This window comes from Alligator mississippiensis, chromosome 2, assembly GCF_030867095.1.
Source record: "Alligator mississippiensis isolate rAllMis1 chromosome 2, rAllMis1, whole genome shotgun sequence".
NCBI classification, from domain to species: Eukaryota; Metazoa; Chordata; order Crocodylia; family Alligatoridae; genus Alligator; species Alligator mississippiensis.
In genome coordinates, this window is record NC_081825.1 from 208,835,814 (window position 1) to 208,860,914 (window position 25,101).

The 25,101-nt window shown below is 38.2% G+C and overlaps 1 protein-coding gene across 2 annotated transcripts in view; it reads left to right on the forward strand.

Moving 5' to 3' along the window:
• KIF18A (kinesin family member 18A) overlaps positions 1-25,101 on the forward strand; it is a 97,513-nt gene that overhangs the window by 63,777 nt on the left and 8,635 nt on the right. For both annotated transcript variants that reach the window (XM_019477090.2, XM_006260670.4), the window contains exons 13-14: positions 2,032-2,270; positions 24,069-24,546. In XM_019477090.2, coding sequence (XP_019332635.1) covers positions 2,032-2,270; positions 24,069-24,546 — 717 coding nt within the window. The remainder of the gene's footprint in view (positions 1-2,031; positions 2,271-24,068; positions 24,547-25,101) is intronic.

The following is a 25,101-nucleotide window of genomic DNA, read 5'->3' on the forward strand; positions in this document are numbered from 1 at the left end:
TCACCATTCATATCATCCCTATTACTCCTAGACCTTATTGCAATTGATTCTGGAAATTTTCTAGCTCTCCTTCTATATAACCTGCAAAGCTTTGATTTTTCAGTCCCCAGCTGCCACTGTTAAGTAGCACTTAGGAATATTCTACAGAATTTATCTTTGCTATTTTACTCTTTCTTGCCCCACATAGATTCTACAAAGGGTGCGTGGGCCTTGCCAACTTAGTTTGTACATCAAATATTTATTGTAAACCTTTTTACTAACTATTATTCCAGTGCCTTAGACTTTTAACTGTTTGTTTTTGGGGGGGTTTTTAGATAAAATCTAAATTGTTACTAAATCTCTTATAGCTGGTGGGTTTCAAGAAAGATGAATGTTCTAGCAGTTTTTTCAAAAACTTTTCAGTTTTCAGCATCTTGGATATTGAAACAATAGCTTTCAGAGGATGTTGTGATGGAAGACCTGTGCAATTGCAAACTTGTGCTTATGTTATATAGCAAATGACTATAAATGGCACAACGACTGAAAACAAAGCAATGCAAAGCTGAGACCAGAACCTTTTTCATTAGCTTCAAACTGTATTTATTCACTACTCTGAGTAAAGTTTAACTGCTCTAACAGAGGTAAAGTTTAGATCTGTTCTGATCTCTCTTGGCTTCATACAGCCATTAGAGGGCAAACTGTTCATATGCACTATAAGAGTTACCCTTGGATAGCAGCAATAATTCTGTTTGTTTATCTTCTCCATTCTTGAGATACAGTCTATGCATAAATCTTAAGAGGTTTCATTGGAAAGCTTGAAGCTAGTAGTGTGAAGAGTATTCCAAGTTAGAGTGCTATGAGATTAGCTATAGTCAAGGTTTAAATGAGGGTAAATCAGTGACCTGCAACACACACAACTTGATGACCACCTTTGATTTTTTTCAGGAAAAAAATCCTCTGCCTTCATAGTAAACCTGGTAGTTTGAAGCTAAACTAGTACTGTTAGCCAAAGTATAATAGAGCTAAAATGGCTTTTGATAAACTTGGTTGTCACTGTGAGGCATTTGCCCCTTCCAGAAAAGAAAAGGATAATATTTAGGTGAGGTCAGATTCTCATTTGGCCTAAATCAGTATAGCAAAATTAACTTCTATAGAGCTCCACCCAACTACATCAGCTTCTGGCTTTTTCATTAAGTCAGATCACTATGCATGTTTGATAACATAATTTCTCACCTTGGATAATAAAACCATTCCTGACACATCAGGGATACACTAGGAAAGAAAAATGAGTGGTTAGTGGAGGAGAAGAGTGCATAATTGGACAAATGCACAATTCTAACACACTAATACACGGTTCTAACACTCTAAGAGCAAAGTGACTGCAAAAGCCATGGAATTAGTGCATTCTGTTACTGTGAGTCAGTCTTTTGTTGCATCCCTTCCCCCTAGTTCTTTAATTTTCTTTCCATGGTTTCTAATCTTGCATCTGGTTATACTAGTCATTTCTTGTACCCATATTCAATCTGTAAACATCTGTGAGTTTGTTGATCTCCACTTGGGCCCAGGAGTTGGTTTGTGTGCATACAAATGGAGTGCTGGGGTCCTAGATGATAACTGTTTAGTAACAGGGTTCTTGCAATATAAATGAAGTGCTTGCTCACTTTATACATAACATCTAAAACGTAATTACAGCACATAGTTATTTTCAATCATGCATTAAATGGAGAAAAGATCAACCCTATTACTGTGTAATCTTTTATTATATACCAAACTGACCAGAACTGACTAAATCTGAACAATAAACAAGAATTATCGTATACATCTAAATTTTTAGGAAAGGAGGCATCTATTAAAATCAATAGTAAATAATTCTGCACGAGGCTACACTAGTCTCAAAAGTTGAATATGTTCCTCAAATTAAACTGGACAATAAATCAAAATGGTTGTTTACATGACTAGCAATGATGATTGCTAGTTAGCAATGGAGGCTGACATTTACTAAAATAACTTCCATTGAAGAGATTTTAAGAATTTTTTTGTTGTTGTTTGTAGAGTACTAAATACTTTGCTTCCAGTCCTAAGACGACAGTACTTGGTTTTAAAAGAAGCAGGATTAGCAAATGATATAATTGAGGCTAACTTCAAGGAGGTTGAACAAGTGATTCAAAGGCCAAAAACAGTAGTGTGGGCTGACCAGACAATGGAAAAAGAACCCAAACAAAATGATCAGCCAACAATGTCTGTCATCATCGCATTTCCACAACTCACGAACAATTCAAATACTCCTTGCCGTAAGTATATAATTGTTTTCTATTGAACATATTTTAAAATGATGCTCAAAATGTTATTGGTCTGGATAGATGATTTTTACTTGTATTTATTCAATTTAAATCTTTTCAAAATTTGAAGTCCATATGTTCAGACTTGAAGAATGACCCATTCCTACCAGATGTCATTTTTACTTTTTTTTGGTGGAGGGGTGTGAGGCATAACTTACTTTCTTATCCTTCCACCTCCAAATGCATAGCTAAATTTAGAGGTGGGGCAGGTAATTCCCTGTCAACATTTTTTTTTTTTTTTAATCTACTTGTTTGTTTCTGTTAACCATACTGTCTGGCGAAGTTTCTTTAAGCTTTACTAAAATAATTTATCTCGGAGTGCATTTTTCCAAACTATTCATTTTTACTGATCATGTCAAGTTTTTAGTTTTACAAATTGTCTGCATTCTTATTTCAAATGCATATAAAATATATGAAAAATATTTAAATATTTAGAAAAATAGCAGGGGGGGGTTGCAGGGGTTAAAAATTGGTAAATTTGTTCATTACGAAAAAAATCATTGTGAACAAATGTGTGTCCAATTGACTTTAATGTCCTCTTTTAAAAACAGAAATGTTTAGGGTGTTTGTTACAGCCAATTAGTTCTGTTAAATTTTGGATGTCGTTTTTGTAATTCCGTTTCCTGATGCTGGTCAGCATGTACTTTTTCAATACTCTCTCTCCCCCCCCCCCTCCCCGATTATAAATATATAACAAAATATACCTATTTTTGTTTTCTTAAAGTCCTACACTTTTAGAATTTGATTCTGGTCAAGTAAATCAACCTGAATGCTAGTGTCAGGTCCTTTAGCTCATAAATAATATGTGTACATGAACCAAAATTATGAGGACATTCAGATAGCCATTCTACTCTCCTTTACACTCTTTGTATAGTGTTTTCAAAACATGCTTTTCCCCCAACACTCAAGTTATCTATTTATTTAAGTCTTCCAAATATTCTCTGTATGTTGGAAAAGAGACACCATCTGTTTTGGCTAAGGTAAGATGGGTTTTGCTTTAATACCAGTCTTAATTTTTTTCATCTATGTGCCTCACAGATATTAGGCCATTCCTGTTAGGTCCTGCTTAATGTCTTTTTTCTTTAGCCGCTTCACAAAGCATAGAAGAAATAGCTTTCTCTTTCTGGAAGGCCTATCTTAACATTTTCCTGGAAAGAACTTCTAGTAAAATACATTTTTTGCGCTGTTTGGCTGATGAGGAATATATTCTTCTCTTCTTCAGGGTTGATTAACTGTGTAAATATGTTGCATTTCCCATGTGGGTTGCCCCCAATTTTCTTTCCAGACTCCTGAAGGTTTTAATTCTTCACAAAGAACCAACTTATCTCCCATTAGCCAACTAAGTTGTCAACCTAATTTAAAATAAATGTTCTTCCTCTTGGAAAGGTCCCCATGTTTTAATGGAAATTTTCATCTTTCATTCTTAATACTTAGGCACTACATAAATCATTGGGAACTAGGTACTATTCTACAAGGGCTTTAAAAATTGACCTACAAAATATTATGAACTACCTAGGAGTTCAGTTCTACGAACTTGAATCAGATTGACCATAAACAAGAGTGACTTCACAGATTTTTATTGGCCATGCTGAAGAAATCTAAGTAAAATACTTCATGACATTTTGTATATGTATTTTTACTTTTTTTTTTTTTGGAAGGGGTGCTAACAACCCGGGTAAAGAGAAACTCTATGAACAGTATTTTTATTGTAGCTAGTTTACTAATACAAGTTTCCCATGCTTTGTACTGTACATGTGTTCCTGGAAAATGGCACATGAGTTGAATTTGCATAAAGAGAACCCACTTTACAATGTAACAGATAAGGATATGTTCCAAGACCTTGACTGTACTGACCCCCAGACCCATTTCTACTACTTTTACAAGACCATTTTGGTACTCGCCAATAGCAACAGCTGGATGCTTAGAAGCCATAATGGGGATGGCAACTACAGAAACGCATGTCACAGACGAGTGAGGAGCACAGATCCACACAGAAGACTATTTTGGTGTGCATCACTTCCACAATACACTGCACAAAGCAGCTGACTGTGAGCTTCCACTACACCAGTCTCATGAGTGAATTTACCTCGCATATAACACATTTTTGGTATAAAAAGGGTCATTGCATAAGAGTGAATTCGCACTTACAGCCAATCCTCAGTCTTACAACACAATTGGTTCCTGAAAACTTCATCTTAAGTCAAAATGTTGCAACTCAGAACTGATTTTCCCGTAGGAAACAATGTTATAAATGGCAGATTGGTTCCTGAACCAAGGCCTGATACCCTATTTTCACCAAAAATAACCCTGAATTTTGTACTCAATCAATTATAGATGAGTAATACAGCTACATTAATGTATTTATATTGTAAATAACAATCATATTGATTTGGAAGGACTTCTTTGAGGTGACTTTGGATTTTTTGAAGCATTCTTGGCTGGAGTCTTCTCAGGAGTCTTGGCTACAGGTTTTTCTGAAGTTGTGTCTGCTTTCCTAAAGTGTCCAAGGAAATTTGGACAGATGTTCTCCAGCGAGATAGGTGATGCAACGAACTTGCTCAGTGGCACGGCATCGTGTCGGATCAAGTGTTGTAAAGTCAAAATTAATGTCAGAAAGCTGAAACGGGGTGTCAATTTAGAAACGTTTTAACTCAAAAGGTTGTAAGGTGAGGACTGCCTGTGCAGAACCCTCATAAAGCAAGGGAAACCTGTAATTAGAACGTGTCCATATGACTAGACCTGGTGCGCCTATGCAGTCTGTTTCCTTCTGACACTGAAAAATAGTATTCTAAGTACTTTAAAAAGTTCAAGATAAATATTGGAGCAGAATGTTTGGACGGTAGTGGACTGCTTTCAGAATTGACTACACAAACAAGTTGAATTACCTTCTGGCCAAGAAGTGGTTAGTCCAACCTGCACTCCAAAATTCGCTAGGATAACTGTTCCCATTTATGTTAATTATTTTGGTTTAGACCAAAATACAGAAGGCTAAAATGATTAGGAATCATTGGAGCTCTTCTTGTAATGGACAAAACATACTTAAGCTTTGAAGAAACAAAAGCATGAAAAATGTTTCTTTTTGATATTAAAGGGACAACATTGTATCTGTCCTGCTTCAGCCTAATAACAATATGTGTTGGGAAGGTGGTTGGGATTTTTGTTTTGAGGTGGGATCTTTAAAATTTTTGATCAGGCATAATGAGGATGCAGCGTGTGTTTGGAGGAGTCTTCGGCTTTGGTTGGTTGGTTGTTTGGGGGGGGGGGTCTTTAATTTTAAAGAAAGAAAAAGAGTAATGATTAGGAACCAGTTCTTTTTCCGCAAGTCATTCTAAAAGAATGCTCAGCAATTGTTAGCAAGACCTCACCTGACCTAAGATCTTTAGCAAACATAATGACTAAGATCTTTAGCAAACAAATACAAGGGAAGATTTATACAGATCCTCCTTCACCTTTTAGTGCATTGCTTTTCAGTTCATAATCTACTCAAGATGTTGGAAAGGAAATGGGTTTTGCACCAAGACTGCAAAACACTGGACACCTGTTACACAGAGGTTATTATTCCTTATTCAGAAATCTACATTTCACATACAACATAATTGCATGGACTTTACTTGTCAACAGTTAAGTAATGCAGTTCATTTCTTGGCTCTTGGTCCTTATTTTTTACTTGATAGGTTGAATAAATTTAATTTTAAAATCCACAATATTACATAAATATTTCCTCAAGGGAATGTTTCAGAAGTTTGTTTTTAAATACTTTGGGTTTTGGAGAAATTCATTGGTAGTAATATAGTGTTTCATTCACACTAAATTGAATTATATATATAGCATAATTTAATAAAGTATTATGAGTCTTGGAAGTCTAACAGGAAGGCTGTGCATTAGGTCAGTTTGCTAGCAAATATAACGTATTACTTTTTTTGTAAATATGGATGGAATTCAAAGAACGAGGAAATTAAAAGATAAAAGCAATTTTCTATAGAAATGACAGTATGATAATTGCATTGTCCTAAGTACTAATACGCTACATATTAAGATTCACCAGGGAAATATTTTTTTTATCCTTTTGGTATATATCTGTGAAGTTGTTAGTAATTACACTTGTTTCACTGAGTAAAAAGGACGCTAAAGATGTAATCTTCATGAGTTGGCTGTTTAATGAAAATTCATAGTGTCCCACTAGCGTTCTATAAGCAATTATAGTCATTTTAGAAGTAAAATGGTAATAGCATAGGATAAAACATCTGCACGCAACGGAAACTGCTGGCTTTTGCACATCATAAAACACCAGGCACTAGTCACTGCAGTGCAGAAGTATTTATTTTTTGTATAATGCTGTTCTGTTGATGACAGTCTCTTTAGGATGTATAATGTGAAACTTTCAAATTAATTTAAGCTAAATAAATAGCTTATTGCCCAATGTATTATTTATAAGAAGATTGGTAATTGTTAACTGATTCAGCAGCATCATTAGATTATAAAATATCTCTGCTGTAGAGCATGGTTAAAATTAAATAACTAGCCTCTCCTGCAATACGTTCTACATTGTAAGCACAGTCCCTTGAAATCTGAGGTATTTGGAGGGTTTCTGTAAGTGAACAGGGAAAGAATTACATCAGCAGATCCCACTACTTTTCCTTGGGCTGCCATGGGATTTTAACTTGGTTCTCCAGTAAATCTTTAAGGAGAGATTCAAAGTGGGCTTTACAGTTTTTGAAAAGAATGAAGAAAACTGAACAAGTGTCAAGGAAGGAAACTGGGTTTCTGAATCCCAGTTTTAGTTGTGGGTCATCCTCCAGAAACTGATTTTGCCAAATTGATGTCAACTGAACATGTTCTGATGCATACATGTCTTTGTGTATCACTTCCTTTGATTTCTCATTTCTCTTAGTGTCTCTTCAATGGATGATGTAGCGAAATTCCTGTTTGTACTGAAACATGAGTACCAAAGGATTTGAATCAGTTCTTATAGTGGGCCTCTGCTTAAGAGGAAGCCTTTTGATAGTTGCCTCAAAGACTTATTTATCAAGGCCATTCATGGTATGGGCTGGCATTTGTTTGTAGTGCTACAAAATGTCTCTGCACTTTGGGTGAAAACAGACATCGTCTGACTTCTCATTTCATAGAATTGTAAAGAAGTAGGGCTGAAAGGGACCTCCAGAGGTCACCTGGTCCAACCACCTGCCTGAGGCAGTATCACCCCAAACCATCCTATATAATCCATAATCTAAACTCTACATAAGACTACAGTAAACCCTGACACAACACGGACCTAACACCTTAAACTGCCACAGGTAAAGGAGAATAACCATGGCAGCCAACATCCTGTTACTATGCAAAGTTGTTAATATACATTCAGAGATCCCAAGTAGGAGGCCATGCCCCCTGCTACAGAGAGAGGTAAAACCCCCCACAGTCCATACCAATCTGACCATGCGGTAAAATTCCTTCCTGATCCCAAATATAGTGATAGGTCTGACCTTTAGAAGAGAGACGAGACCCTGTAGCCAGGAACCGCTGGCTTTGTTCCTAGTAGGAGAATCGGCACACTGGCACACACCAATTGAAGTCCCCAGCCATAGCTGTAGCCAACACCCAAAACCTCTGGGGAGGCTTAAAAATACCCTGACACGCATAAAAGAAAAGAGTGGAGTGGAGGGCAGGAGCAACCGGTAAAGCCCAGAAGCACGGAAAATACCCATGGTAGAAAATAGGCATTAGCTATGCCCAGATCTTCCCCGACCAATGACTGTCCAACTTCATGAACACCTTCAATGATGAAGAATCTACAACTTCCCTAGGCAGTCTTTTTCACTACCTCGTTCTAACAGGGAAAACATTTTTCCAGATATCTAGTCTTACCCTTTGCTTGTGGCTATTGAACCAGTTATCTATCCACCTTGTAGTAATTTTATCTTTCCCACATATCTCCAATTTGTTTGAGACATTCGTGTGGGACCTTGTTAAAAGCCTTGCCAAATTCCAGGTGCCGTATATCCACAGCATTCCCTTCATCTGCCCAAGTAGTTACTTTATCAAGAAGGGAGATCAAGTTTGATGTGAGTTGTTTTTTATAAATCCATGCTGGCTACTCTCAATAAGCCTTTCATACTGTTCACAAAGGAGGATATTTGTAAGTCAGCACAAATGTGGAGCTACTCCAAATTGTTCCAAATGTGGAACAAAAGTGCTTCCCTGCTCAGCCAGCCCAGTTGAGCTGGCTTGGGCAAGTGAAATCCTGGCTTTCCTTGCTGCCCCAGACCACTCTAGGTCTCGGGCAGCAGGGAATGTCAGGTGTTAGCCAGCTCTATGGGGCTGACTGAGTAAAGAAGCACTTTTCTTTGCTGCCTCAGATCCGTGGCCTGGGTCCGGGGCAGTGGGGAAAGCAAGGAATTCACATCGCCCCTTGTCCCGCACTATCAAGCATGTGGCAAGGGGCAACATGCATTTCAGCCAGTGAAATGAATTGGCTGTGCTGCATGCAGCACAGCTGAATTGCTCTATTTGGCAACTTTTTCTAGCCCTTATAGTTCTACAAAAATGTAGCAGTATGAGGGCACACAGGCCCCTTGCTGGAGAACTGCAACATCGCCTCAAATATGAGCTCTCAACCAGGGCATGATGGGGGACTGCTCCTTGAGCCCACCTTGCCTCCAGAGGAGCCCAGTCAATAACGTGCCTTCTCCCCAGCTGGGAAAGGGGGTATCTGCCAGCTGATAACTGACAATGCCTAACTGCCCAGCTCTGTTTATCAATGGAGCTGGGCAGCCCAGCAGGCTCTGCAACCCAGCAGCAATGGGAATAGCCACTGCCACTTTAAGCACCTCAGCTCTTGAAGGGGATTTGAAGCAACAAGAATAGCATGGTCCCAGCAGGGCTCCCTGAGAGCTCACGGCCAGGAGCTGTTAGGGAACCAGCAGGTTTCCTTCCCTTCTGACCTCCTTGGTGCATGGGAGGACTAGCTGAGGCCTATGAGATGCTTAAAAGCCTAGATATCCCCTTAGCATAATGCTATATATAAGTTGTGTAGCACTTCAAAATGTAGCCTTACAAAGAAGTTTCTCTTTGAAAGAGGTAACGTTTTCTATCACTACACACAGCTTGAACAGCTGTTACTTTCTGTAGTGCTACAAAGCATATTTAGCATTATAAAAGCATTTATATTTAGCATTATAAAAGTAACACCTTATCACCTCACTTAAGAAGATGTGTGTGTTCTTGGTCAGATAACCAAGAGAATTCTTGTTTTCAGGGCTCAGTAGTGTTTAAAAAATTCTTCGTCCAAGTTTCTCATGATTTTGCCAAAGCAGGTGTAGATTCCACCCCACCTCCCACAACAAACCCTCCATTTTCCTTTCTTGTTCTCCCTTATACCTTTTGTAATTGTTCGTCGCCTTCAAAACCAGATCGGATGCAAGTCAGCTATTTTTACAAAGGGATGTTTTTCAGTATCCCCTTACACATTACTAGTATTAGTAGTCCTATATATATAAAAAAAAAAAAAAAAAAAGCACATGTTTATTAACAGTATAGATGGGGAAAGCTATATCTCTTGGTGGTTTAAGCCAGGAACAGACATTACACTTTTACCGGTACAAGTGATCAGAGACTTGTCTATACCTGTAACAGAACACAAGTTCATGCACATAAACTAGTTGGAAAAATGATAGAACCCAGTCTAAGATTTGCATTCCCTCCTTCCCCCCCCCCCCGCACCCCCAACCAAAAGGCAAATATGTGTTCTGTTCGCTACCAACCTAAACTACACCGCTTACAGAAAACAGTGTGACATGGATCAATTTCAGCTTGGGCTTTTTGAATGTCTGTACCTAGCCTTAAATTGGAGAGAGCCCTATGTGGTACTGGAAAGAGCTTATTTGTCCTGACAGGGATGCCTACCAAATGTAGTGGGGTTTTTCCATTTGTTATGTAACAAAATTAAAAGAATCATTTTTCACCATACTACTAAAATAGCTCCTTAAAACACATGGACATGGACATGCACACATGCTTGAAACCTTCCTTAAATTTCCTGTATAGACAGTTGACAAGAAATTCTTGATGGCTTTATTGTTAGGGAGCTACTGCATTCATGGCAGAAGTGGACTGCACAGTGGCTCTTTTAATTTTGCAGCCCCCCACCCCCTCCCCCTGCTGCTGATTGGCCGAGGAGTCTCGCCACTCACTCCTGATCAGCATGAAGGCGAAAACCACAGCTTTAAATGTGGTGCAGTTTTTGCAATTCAGGCAAGCAGAGGGGCCACCGGAGCCAATTGGCAGCAGGAAGCAAAACGGTGCCATATTTAAAACCACAGTTTTTGTATCCCCACCAATCAAGAGCGAACAGTAAGTGTCCTCTGCCAATCAGCAGCGGGAGTGGTGTGGAGGGTGCGGCATGCGGGGAAGCCTGCAAGATTAAAGGAGCTGCCGCACAGCCCAGTTCTGCTGCAAATTTGCTAGGTCCCTGTTTATTGTGGTTTGTATTTGCTTATTCATTTTTTCTGTTGCATTTATAAAGAATTCATACTATTTTTTTTACATTTTCCTTTTTGTGCTATAAATGACTTGCTTTATGTCAAGTGATGGTTTGTATTTTTTTTTAATCTAAAGATGATATAATTAAAAATTTATTAAAAAATTAAGAAATATAAAACTTGGTCTTTATAACAGCTTTTTTTTAAGTATAAATATTATATAGGTTGTACAACATGACTAAAATTATAGTGTTTTCCAAACTGGAACTTTTGCATCCCTTGAGTTTGGTACTATAAGGGTTAGTTTTGTTTTACATTTAATAGATCTATACTTTGTACTTCCTGTAAAGTGTAAAATCAGATTTGAAAATCAGAATACATGTTCATTTCAGAAGCTGCCTAAGTGTGAATTCTTTGCTTTGAAATGACTGAAATTACAAACGTTTCTCTAGCTCATAGGGAAACCTTTTCTTGTTTCTATATTCAGTGTAGATTTTTACTTGTCTGCAGGTTGTATATGTTGAGTGGAGTCTAAAATATGCAATTATATTTAACTTCTTACTGAATACAACATAAATTTCGCCATCATAAAATAAAAGCTATGGAAAAAATTATGAAAATGTTTTGGGTCCTAGGTCTTGGTTAGTGGAGTATTCCATAGTCTGCACGGTGTGTAGTGTGGGAAAATGTCAAAGACTAGAAGAAGGGCTATGACTGGTATTTGCGAGTAAATTTCTGTGAATGAGGAAGTTCTTGGCATGATTTCAGCCATCCCATTTCCTGAAGCCTTATTGTGCATTAGTAGTGAGAGAACAAAATTGATTTACAGGGGGGAAAAAAAAAAGTCATCCATTACCTGCCCTAGTGACAAATATCCAAAAGTTAAGTCAATTTATTACTACATATGGCAGGGAAAGTTGGGATGTAGTTGTATTTTTTTTTCCTGTTTTTAATCAATCTTACAATCTTATTTCTAAGATTTATCATATCCTAAACAATTTTTTCATGGTTGCCTTATACAGCTTGCACATTGAGTAAATTGTACTAATGATAACTGTGCCATTCCTATGAATGCAAACTGTTTTCTTTGCCTTTTCACTTCATACTATTGTTATGAGAATGTCATTAAATGGCCCATCATGATGACGCCTTTAGGTCACATTAATATTTAATACTATAAATTCATTCACTAGAAATCATTTGCAATTCGGAATTCCATGAGTCAGTTGTTAGAAGAATCAAAATTTATGATTAGTATAGTAATTAGATCAATCATTGGTAGCTCAGAAATGTTTATTGAAATGCATACATTAATATTTGATTTCACTTTAGCAGAACAACCTGGCAGACTTAATTTAGCATAGTTTCCAGAAATATCTTCTTATGCATGTATTAGCCAAGATTTTTTTTCCTCTAGTACTCAGGTTATTATTTTGTCCCAAACCTCAATTAAAACTAATCCCATTCATCAATGTCATTTTGTCATGAACCCGACTTGTGTGCTGTGACTCATGTTTTCTAAGTTCTTGCATCCTGCTTTTCACATTATCATATATCTCTGTAAATCTCCTATATTTATATGTTCATTTCTTAATAAATTAGTTCCTCTGGGTAAAGTATTTTAGGGACAGGTGATATAGCAGACAAAAAGCTCAGGTTTTTGGAGGGTTTTGAGGGGGGGTGGGGATTGTAATGCTTAACTCTTTCATGATACATTATTAATTCACTTAAATTGTGTTCAAGAACTATCTGGTAAGCCAAGCAAGCATTTACCAAAAACAATGTTGGCAATTATAAACTTGAAATTAATCAGCCAACTGCTATAAGTGTCTTTTCATCATGGTTATCTATGATAAATTCTGTCTTAAACATTTTCTTTTGGAGATCTACCATAGTTTACAGTAGCAAATGCATTTTACTCTGTTTCCTTAAGTTCAGAGTAAATATTTCTGTTGTAGACCTCAATGCTCCATTTTCATACATTAAGCTAAAAAGAACAACTTGATATTTATGATCTATAGTATTCTAACTGGGAATATTAAAATTCTTTTACAGAACTGAAAACAAAAGGCAAATTGCAGAATAAGCAAATGTAGAAATCAAGTTTAACTTGTTTTAGAAGTTAGCATTTTTTATCTGAAAAATATATTTAGATACTACCTTACTACCTCTTTCTAGTACCAGAGTTCCAGTCAATAAAATGAAATTCTCTAATCTGAATTAGAATTGGCAAGCCGGTCAATTGACCAGTTAAATATTGTCAGTTGACTGTATTTCTAACTGGTCAAAGATTGGTCAAATATTATAGGAAGGCTTTCTGTGATTGTAGCAATGAGGTGTATAAATACCATTTTAAAAATTAGCCTTTTAAATTATATCAGTTAACTGTTTGACCAATGGAGGGCTAAGAGTGGAGGACTGGGGGGAGAGGGTGCTGTGGAAGCCTGGGGCTCACCGCTGTGAGGCAGCTCCCCACACTGCTGTGGCTGGTGCCCAGGGCCCAGCATTTTGCTGCAGAGTGGCCCCAGGCAGCCTGCAGCTGGGCACTGGGCAGGTGGGTGGTGCAGCATGGGGGAGGCACATCCCCGGCCATGATTTCTGCCATGTGAGAGTTGGGGAGGGGGGCAGAGCACTTCCTTCTCCACAGTGGCTGGAGGCACAGTGCCCCAGCACAGAGTAAAGGGAGTTTGCCACCACCAATCCAACCCGTGGGCCATACCACCTTGTAGCCCCTCCTGCTGGAGCATCCCCTACCTGTCCGCCCAGCCATGGGGAACACTGCCACCGTCAAGCAAGGCAACAAGATCAAGAGCAGTTAGTGAGCCAGAGAGGGAGGGATGGAGGCAGGGAGACTCCCAGTAGCCAGCACCCGCTCTGCTTGCCACAGACCAAGACCCATGCAGGAACACATGGCATTCCTGCCAGCCATTGCACCCTTCCCTGCTTCCCCTTCCCCATCTCTCCTCCGCCAGGGAGAAGGCTGGCTCAGCTTGTCTCCACTGCCTCCTCTCCCCACCCAACACTAGCACCTCGATTTACACAGTGCAAACTTCTGGTGGAAGGGACAGGCAGCATGCAAAGGCGAGCTAATTCAAACATTAACTGTAATGCATTAAAAGTGTAAGTATAACTATTGTTTAACCTTTCACATCCCTAATAGCAGCAAGGACAAGCAGGTAGAGCTACTGGAGCTGAAGGGGGATGAGTGCAAGTCATGCCAGCCCAATAGCTTTTAAATCCTCCGTTTTGAATATTTATCTGATTAACTGGAATCTTCCAGATAACACAGACATTTCTTGACTATTTTTCTTTCTAAAATAATTTAGAAGAAACATGTGTGTGTATGTGTATATTATTTCCACTGACCATTTCAGTGTGTTGGCTTCTTTGAATTTGTTTATTAAAAGTAGTTTGAAAGTTTAAAATTGAAACTTTTTTTTTTTTAAAGAGGAGTTAATTTTAATTATAAAGAAGTGTTTGACAACACAAAATCTAAAGCTTTTGTATGGAAATTTTATAAAGGGGTGCAAGGAGGAAAAGCAGATGTAAATTCTGAAATTGTGCATATGTAATTCACATAGACAAAATAAAACATCTCTTAAAGTCTTGTGAAATGTGCCCAGCTGTAGTGAGAGAGAGACTCCTTAATAATGATTCCAAGAAGAAGCTGTTTTCTTCTACTTGTACATCAGATGCTTCCTCTGATTGTGCTTTGAACACAGAAGATTCCTCTAATGGAGATAGTATGGTGACAGCAATGGAAGAAAATACTGACACGCAGACTGGCTATATTCTATTTCTTTTGCCTTCAAACTCAACTTGTATAAGCAATTTTGACTTCATAGCTTCATCTCAGCAGCCTTCTGTTTCCAAGCCGCCTTCAGCCAGTTCTTGGGAGTCAAATTCTGTGGAATCTCCAGCTTCACAGGAAGCACGAAGTGGATCAAAATCACAATCAAATATTTTAGGATTTTTGGACAGTAGTAATACACAAGAAAAAATGTAAGCTTGGTTGGATGTTAGCTAAAGCTGTATAAGCAAGCAAACTTGCCTTTTCACATCGAAAATCCTTATGTGAATCCCTACATTTTTTGCCACGCTACATCAAGTGTACCAGGCAGAAAACAGCTGGCTGAACATCTTGATGAAGCTTTTGGCAAAACGCAAAGGGGAATAACTGGTATTATTAAAGAGACATCTCATGTGTCCATTATATCAGATGGTTCAAGCTAAATTCAGAATGAAAGTATAATTAAGTTCATGGTAACAACTCCACAACCATTATTATGTAAATTTGTAAGTACTGCAAAACATCAACACGCATAGCATTACAGTTTGAAAATGATATTGAACAACTCAGTGCTGAGAGAGTATTTTCAGTTGTAAGTGACAACACCACAAATATGAAGTCCATTTGGAGTACTGTGAAAGAGAAATATCCTCATATTCAGTTCTACAGTTGTGCCCTTGCAACTTTTTGTTCATTATTTTGAAGGTTTATAAACATGCCGTTCTCATCACACACAAGAGAAAAACTATCAAGTTTTTCAAAAATGAACATATACCAACTGCTGCGTTCTTACATTGCTAAAAACAACACTGCATACTTTCAACATTGAGCACAACCTGTCCTACATGGTGTGCTTCAACAAGCAAATGTTTGCCACAACTTCAAGTTTGGAAGAAAGCTTTGCAGTCAGCTGTTGCAGAAGAAAGTGTTTCTAGCATTTGTCCACAAGACATTCAAATTGACGTTGTTGATGAGAATGTTTTCTAGGACGAGGATGTCCACACTTTTCTCAGTTCTACAACCTGCTGCCCAAGCTGTACAGAATTTGAAAGACAACAAATGTGCACTTGCAGATGTCAGATATGACTGCACAGACGCTCAGCATCATATCACCAACACTGATAAAGAAGCTCCCTTTAAACATCTGAGAAAAAACAAATAAAAGAAATGATGGAGAAAAGAAAATGCCAGTTGATCGCTGATGTAAACAATTCAGCTTACCTGTTGGATCCCCGATATCAAGGAGAGAGGCTAACAAGTAAAGAGTTTAATGCAGCATGTGAACTAATAATGAACTTGGCCAAGTTTTAAGAAATTTTCTGATGACCAGTCTATTTTGGCTGAAATAATTCATTTCAAAGCAAGAAGTGATATATTCAACAGTAAAGTGATGTGGAATGAAGTCATACCCATAGAAAAAGGTTAAATTACGTCGTCAAATTGGTGGAAAGGCCTTTGTCCTCCTTGTTCATTAGTGACTGTTTCTGATAGCTCGTTAACATCAAGTGTGGCTTTGGATTCTTAGAAGAAAAATACAGTGAAAAGAATTGAGAGGAGGTCAAGAGGAAGGTGATAGACTAACAAAAGAACAGACTGAGTGAAAATATATTTTTTAATTGTATAATAATGACATTTATTAAATAGTTCTTTATACTTGTATTTTGACAAAAAGTATGTGTTTAATTTATGGGGAGTTAATTTTTATAGATTTTTTTTACATAATTTTTTAATGTTTTTGATACAATTCTTAATAAAAAAACTGCTTTGTGTTTTAATTTTCTGTAAAAGGCTTAATTGTGAAATGCATTTTTTCAACATTATATAAGAAATTATTGCTTTTTAATTTAAAACAAATATATATTATTTAACCAGTCAAGTGACCAAACTTTATTTGATTGATCGAGTACCTAACCCTAATCTGACTGTATTTAGCCATTGTAATTGTTCAGAACCACTATCATTTAGACTTGTATTTCCCATGATATATTTTATACAAAAAAATGTAGTGTACCAAACAACAGTAACTTGATAGCTGATATTAAGAAATATTTACGTATTAAGTGTCCTTATAACTCTTAGAAGATGCTTCCTCTTGCTGCTGTTCAACTTGAATACTGTCCAAGAGGAAATATAATAGAACCATTTTAAGGAATGATTGTTAAGTGGCTTTCTGCTATTAGCACCATGTTACTTCCAACAGAAGAAGGTTTTGCTTCATAAAATATTTTATAATTGTGGTTGTGGTACAAGAAAATAACCTTTTTCATTCTCTCACTTGCTGAAGTACGTATGGAGAAATTAGAAGAATATGTACATGGTAAAAAGTGTGTGTCCACCCACACACCACTCAAGTCACAGGTAAATAGTGAGTATATTAAGGGAAAATGTTGCCTGAAGTTGCATCATAAAAATATTGCAGTTAATGAAATAGATTACAGAATGACTTTCATCCCTGTACTCTAAGTCTGAAGTTATATCTCTCCCTGAACAGATATTAGTATAAAAAGTAAGGATATAAAAATAGCCTTGTGCCATAGAGCAGACTTTCACAAGTGTAGTTGGAGTAGAGATTCCAGGTAGAATGTTTATAGAAAATATGCTAGTTCAGAACCACTAGGGAAAAGTAGTTTTCATTTTGAATGAACATGTTCAAACGGTGTGTTTAAAAATTCAAACTCTGTCATTTCAATATATGATTCTTCGGAAACCTTGTTTTTAACATGTATACACTGCCACATGTTCTGCTGGTCAAGCTCCTGTTGCTGGATTGGGCTCCGGTACACTGGATCCATGTGCTCTAAACTTCCCTGCTCTCAACAGAATTACAACACTGTTTACCTTTGCCTTCTGTTTACCACCCTTTTTACCACACTTTTTTGATGCAGAATTTCTTCATGCAAAAAGGGTCCCTCTGATATAGTTACCCTAGGCCAGGAGTGTAAAACTCACCTGGTCCCACAGGCCAGATGATTGGTACAGGGCTGGATTGGACCTGCAGACGTGTCCCATGCACTGCATGCAGCATGCGTCACAATGCAGCACACTCACCTTGGATTGGTCCCACACACAGCCCTCATGGTGGACACTGAGTGCACTGCACCTGGTCCTGCATGCAGCACGTGTCATATTGGCCCCATCTTCAGGGACACAGCTTCATGAACATATCTAAACAAAATTGTCTTCCATTAACATGAGAAATGCTAACTAATTTATCATGTCAATTTAAATGAGGATATGTGATGTGCATAAAAAGTAATAAACCAGATTCCCTCTCAGTTTCCTCTACCAGAATTTTAATATTATAAAAGCTTTAATCTGTCTGTCTGTCTGTCCATAATGCTTTATTCGCACGCTGATTGGCTGACTGAAACAACCAATCAGAGTGTGAATACAGCGTTGGGACAGGAGTTAGAGGCATGGTGGAGTGCCACCATGAGGGCGAGGACACGGGGAACGGAGGGGGGGAGGCCACTGAAGCCCCCCCCCCCTTGCTCCTTGGAGGTGGTGGCAAGGGGAGGGGATGCAGGGTCAGGACGCTAAGGGGCGGGGGGAGGTCACCAGTGCTGGCCTCAGCCTGCCCCTCCCTCCTTCTATTGTTGCCGCCTGCAGGGCCAACACCATGGCACTGGGGGGAGAAGCAGTCCTGATGTGGGGGGGGAGGAGTGGGCCCGCCACAGTGGCGGGGGGGGGGAATGGACCCGGCCCGACGCAGCGGCATTGGAGGACGGGAGGAGTGTGCCTGGGCCCAATGCAGGAGGGGAGAAGCAGGTCCAAGAGTGGGGGGAGAAGACAGCCAACTGTGATGATGGGGGGGAAAGGGGAGGAGCAGGCTTCCTCCCCCCACTCCCCTTGGGCCTGGGTCTACTTCACCCCCACATTGGCCCCGAGCCCACTCTTCCTGTCCCAGCACCGTGGCAGGCTGGCTTCTCCCCTCCCTTGGGCCCTGTCCTCCCCCACATCGGGCCAGGGCCCACTCTTCCCCTCCCCCCACTACCACAGCAGGGAAGGGAGAGCAGGCCCAGAGGGGGGACACAGGGCTGTGTCCCTACCTACTCTCCCCCATCCCCTCCCTTTCCCCAGTCATTCTTGATGGGCAATTGGATAGTACTAGAATATTTTTAGATTTAGTGCAGAATCTTCTGAGGAATCCAAGATCCCCTTTGCCTCTTTCTGGCTCTTTCTTTTTCTGTGGGACCTCTCTCTATCCTAGTCCATTTCCTTTGCCCTAGCCCTTCATTTTCTACATTAAAGTTGAGTCTTCTCAATACTACATTTGTTTCTCTTATTTTCTGTCAAAAGCTTCCTCTCCTGTTCTGAATCCCTCAAGTTTATATTTGCACTGAGCAATACCTATCTCTTTTGTTGGAAATATTTTTGCTTTAAAAGAATTTAGAAGAACAACATATACAATCTTTGGCCAACTAATTGTTCCAAGCTGTTTGCACCTGAATAGGCAACTACTCATTAAGGCTTAAAAATCACCAGTGTCCCAGTTGAGCATATTGGAGATACCATGCTCACTATGTGGTGGGTTCTATACACACTGAGGCATTTCATGATGTAACATTTTCTATAGCATGAGCTAGAGTAAATGAATTAGAAGTAGATATATTCTTCAAATTGTCACAATTACATATTGAAATATTCATCAACAACTTGCATTGAACTGAGTGAACTGCTATTTAAAAATGAGCAAACAGGCTTCAGTCTTAGCAACACAATACTCCCATTATCAGCCAGCTGTACCAAAATAAGACGTGCACTATAAAGTATCATAACTGTAAAAAATGTTTAATGAAGACATGTGGTAACCTCTGGGGTTGCTGAGAGCCATGTAACTGAGTCTTTCCAAAGAAAAGACCTGCATTCATTGTTATACTTTTTTTTACTTTGGTACTTAGGTTTCAACTGCAGTTTTCTCATTTGTGAACTTTCTGTTTTTTAGTTAATGATATTCTAAGATTCTCATTTTCTAGCCATGCTAATGCTAATACAGAGTACTGTGTGCAGAAATGTCTCCTTTGAAAATCTTTGCAGTAAATTGTTCTTTATTCAAATTAATGTCCCTATATATTTTCCCAAACGGGCAAGCTGTCACTGTACTTATATTTCCAGAACACAACCAAATACCTTCCAGTAGTGCTTGATCTTAATCCGCAGGAGAAAAGTTCTCCATGAGATAGTGTTGCAGAGAACATCAAAGTTCTTACCTTGAAGCATCCCATGCTATGCCCAACCCAAAGACAAGTTGATAGCACTTTACAAATACAATGACAGTCTTCATGGGCTTCTCTAAAACAGCAAAACTCCCGTTTTATCTAGATTGCCAAGAGTAAACAAGTAACCAGAGAATCTCCCTGGTGTTGCATGCCTGTCAATTTCAAGGAAAACTTACTAGACTTGAGATGAGATGAAGTGGAAATGCACCTGTATGTTGGGGGAGTCTTAGTTAAGGAGAAAAAAACAAAGAGTCTTGGACTAGCAGACCCTGAAATTCTGAAAACGAAGTAAAGAACTAGGGCTTATCCCTAAAAAGGGTACACTCCCTGAAAGACTGCATATAAGTCAAGGTATATGCCCTGCATTGCTGAGATGGTTTCTATTCAGTTGAACACTATGGGGAACATGATGTTCTTTGTAGCAACAGTTGCTATAAGAGGCATGTTTCCCTTGAGCTAAATTGCAATAGGATTTGAAGGATCTCCCTGTCTATGAATCCCAGTTGCTTTGTTTTCCAGATACCATTTGTCCACAGAAAAGTCCATTATAGTCCTTCTTGCACACCACAGTTAGAAAGCCACCAGTAAAAGAGAATCTACTGTGTGCCACAGGGAGTTTAGGAAATTTACCAATTTAGAATATACTAAATAAAATGTACCCATGTGATCCCAGGAAGTAGATCATTGCCCGCCCTCCCCCCCCCCCCCCCCCCCATACTCAGCCTTGGCAGAATTTTTGTTTTGGTTTTTTTTTTTTTTTTAATTTTGATTGCTAAAATCAATGTTTATTTTTACGGGGTGTAGGTTGTAGCCATGTTCGTCTAAGGACATAGGCAGACAAGGTTCTTTGGGTGAATCTGATATATTTTATTAGACCAACTGAAATAGTTGGAAAAAAAATTCTTAGTTCTGCCTGTCTTGCCTGCATACCAGCCCAGCCTCTGGCTTCCTTAGTATTCATTCCATCCAGGAAGAGCACACACCAACTGCAGAGGCTTCCTCAGCCTGACAAAGGGTTTTTATACCTGAAAGGTTGCTAAGTAATTTTTTTTCCAACTATTTAAGTTGGTCTAATAAAAGATCATAGTATCATAGTACTTACAGTTGGAAGGGACCTAAACAGATCATCAGGTCCGGCCCCCTGAAGACATTGGATTCACCCAAAGAATCTTGTTTGTTTGCTTTTAAGCATTTCTTTTTTTTTTTTTTTTTTAATCAATTTTTATCAGTTTAAATGTTCAGGATTGCATGAAATTAGAGATGTGGGGGCCAGACAACTTAGTAGTAACAGTGTACTGTTAAAATCATTATAAAATCACATGTTAAAATATAAAAAGTAAATATCTTGCATACCTGATAACACAGGGGCTCGTCCAGGCTTGGCAGGAGTTGACCCCTGCCCCAATCATGCAAGGGCCAAGCCAGGTATGGCAGGATTTTAGTGCCTGATCCCCAGCTGGGACATGGGCAGAGAGAGCAGGTGGCAGCCAGGTTCCTGGCTGCCAAAAGCCCTGCCCCTCAAATCCTGCCTACCAGCACAACTCCCAGTGACTGCACAAGCCACTGCCATAGGAGCAGCGTGCAGGCAGCACAGCCAGGACTCCTTGCATGCTGCCTGCAGTGGCTTCCGTGTGTGTGTGGTACTCTCTGCCTCACATTTCCTTATCCCTTTCCCAGATTTTTTTTTAATGTCCCCTTTCTATAGTTTTTGGCGACTACCAACAGAAATGATTTTCTTTCAGTCTGTGAGCATCAGGTGAAATAATTTATCATTGCTTATCAATAAAAATTTCATCCTGCCAAACCTACCCATACTACAGTGAAAGGCAAGAAAACCCAGTGGCCAAACTAACCTGGCAGAAAATTTCTTCTTGACCCTAAATATGGCCATCTTATTGACCTTGAAAACCTACCTGTGGAGGTACCTAAGAGGCTTCTCAGTATCGTTAACCAGTACCTATTAATCAGTACCCATACCACTCACGTCTTGGACAGGAGCTTTATCTGTGTAGATGGATAAGAAAACCAACATTGTAAGAGAAGTTCTTTGGAAAGAATCTGCAAACAGGGATTCTGAGAGAATTTAAAACTTTGCCTGTTTAACTGATGCTTTTATAACTGTCTTTGTGGAGATACCAGAAATAAAAGTCATCTCACTAACCACATCTTAGTAAAAGGATACACTAATTTTATTTTAACTAGTTCGTTGAGATGAATTGTATTCTACTGCTAAGTAGACTTAATTTTAAAGGCCTAGGGTTTTTACTAGTGGTTTATAGTTGCACTACATAAAATTCCTGAAATCTGCTTATTATTAATGTACTGCATATTAAACATTACTTATTGCGATGAAATTCAAAAATTATTAATGTTGTCAATACTTCTGTGTTCTCTACCTATCTAGTTTATGGTTTAAATGTTTGTATTTATGGTTAATTTAAAAGTGGTTTCAGTGCTTCTAAAATTTGACTCTCTCAACAAAATGTTTATCTATCCAGACTTCATTTTTAGTCACTCAGGACATTAGCAAAATCCCAATGTCTTACAGTAAACAAACTTTCTGAAACCGGAACCTCCTTGTTGTAATATATCAACAGACAGAACACTAAACACTCTCAGCTTTTTCCTGAAACAAAAATTTTCAGATGCATATAAGCTGCAGAAAAGCTTTCTAAATTAATATTTAAAAATGTGTCCTAAAATGTTTAGTGGACAGTTGTTTCCAAGACTAAAACTGGATTAACTGAATAAAGCTTATTTTTGGAGTTCAGAATATAAACTGTCCAAAAACCTTTAAATGGCAGTGCTAATCCTAGTGCTTAGTTGTGATGGGCAGAGAGAAAATAGTTGGAATAAAAAAAAATAATTGGTGTTATTTAACTGCATCTTACATAAAATGAGAAACTAGACTTGGCAGCAAACAATACCAGTAATTAGCATGGTAGGTGATGTTTGCAGGAGCATCTATTGAAAGCAGTTTATAAACAAATGAACTGAGTCCCTTCCCTATTTTCTATCAATGACCTTTGAGGAAAAATTGCTCTTTGCCACAGTCCGACTATAAAAGATAAATGGGGAAATGTATTTTTTTCAAAGGTGATTCTGATTAATTCTGTATGTTTAAAAACAAAAATCCCACAACTGTGAAGCAAAACATAACAATGATTGCCACCATTGCCCTCCCAGTGATACCCCCCAAAAAGTAGTGTGAATAACTTTAATTATGGCTAAGCAATAGTGTTAAACTAAAATGAGTAAACAAAAACTGTACTCTTTGGGCTTGTGTTTATTGATTGTGTACTGTGTAATTCTCTAACAAAAGTTATTTTTGTTAAACTTGTTAAAAATTATTGTACCATCACACTTTTGGTGCTGCTGGAAGTCATAGCTTTGTATGTATGTGTTTGAGAGAACTAAAGTTGAGGAATGCTTCAATATATATATTCAACATTAACTTTTTTCTAAATTTTCCATGCAATTTTTCTCTTACTTGCTGATGCAAGTTTATTTGCATCTAAATGAATACAGCAGTTTAACATCCCAAATTTACTTCTGAACAGTCTTCTCGCAACAACTTGTAAACCTGTGTTCCTTTTACAACTCAATATCCATTTGTTAATTAGAAATAAGTAGGTAGAACAGAAAGGAAATGCCAAGCAAGACTGCAAATTAAAGTGAAGCCAGTCCCATTATAGGTCTAATTTTAAATAATTTTGTTTCATCTCTATAAGAATTAGCTTCAGCTTGTAATGAGAGAATTGTATGACTTGCGTTATAAATTATCCAGGTACTTTAAATGCTCTTGGATAGATTCTTCTACCTTCTCTTCACTCATTGGTGTTTTTTTAACAATGCAATAATTGTCATAAAATTGCATACAAGTAATATGTATTTCAGTGTGGATGTAATCAACAATGTCCTCCATGGTGCTATATACTTTCTTTGGCATTTTAAAGGCTTTTTAGTAGACATTTAGGATTGGGGAGTTGTCTTATCTATTTATGTATTTTACTATTATTCCAATGTTTATACAAATACTGATGCAATAGAAATAATTTACTTTACATGCCAATTTGTTCATGTAACACCTTATTTCTAACAACTTTTTCCCTGCTTGAGAATATATTTTTGGTAGAGCAGGCAGAGGGAACAAAATGATATTGATTTCACTACTTAAAAAAAAATAGTGAAAAGTAGTGGGGGGGAAAGTTATTCTTCGATGAACAGTTTTTAGATAAACCTAACCAGCATTAATTGTGTTAAACAGGTACATCTCCAGAAGTAAAGAATAACGTGCAACTTGCAACAGAATGTGTAGGCCCTCTACAAAAAAGAACAAGGCGGAAGCTAATGGATTCTCCTACCACATCTCAAAGCCCTAAAGCATCCCAACAGTCTAGCCTTAATCAGCTGGAGGATTCTCTCAGCAAGGAGGTTCGTCCTATTGTGTATACACCAGAAGCTTGCAGAAAACTTGAGCAAAACCCCTGCACGTGGACTATAGTAAAGCAGTCATTACAGGTACCAGGTGCCAGGAAAAAAACCACATGTAATGCTGAAGACGTTAGTGTTCCTTTGAAAAGAGTATGTAACATGAATTCTACATTTCACGTATCCGAATGTGAAGAAGTGGACATGAACTCAACAGTAACTCTCTATAGAGGCACAACTGAAATAAATGATGCTTCTACTATGCTGTCTGAAAAGGAGTCACAGTCATGCAGTAATAGCAGTGTTTTGCAAAGGTATATTCTGTTCATGGGCACAAGGCTGGACAGATATGTGGCTGGGAAGGTTTATTTGGGTTGATCCTGCCTTGAGCAGAGGGCTGGACTAGATGATCTCATGAGGTCCCTTCCAGCCCTCCTTTTCTGTGATTCTATGACCTTCTTTTTACCTTTTCCTCTTTTTCTAGCCATTTTAAATTTTCTTTTAATGCAGTTAGTCCATTTTAGTTATGTTGATTTTATTTCTAACAGTAAACGAAGGATGTTGATAGTTAAGAATTCTCAGTATTATATTAATCTTAATTCTGCTGTTCTTGCAGTCAAACAGCACTTCAGTGGAAGCAGAGCCAGGCAATACTTGATGCTTCTTAAAATCTCCACCTATATTGGCAAGACATTAAAACAAAATGCAAAATAAGTTTATTGTGCCATTTAGTATCAACAGATGGTATAGTTCAAGAGAGAGAAAATAATTACTGAATTCTATTCCTTGTTCTTTTGTGTAGACAATCAAGATTCTCAATTTCTCTGAGCCTAAGGTCTCCAATCTGTAAAAGGCAAACAATATTTTTC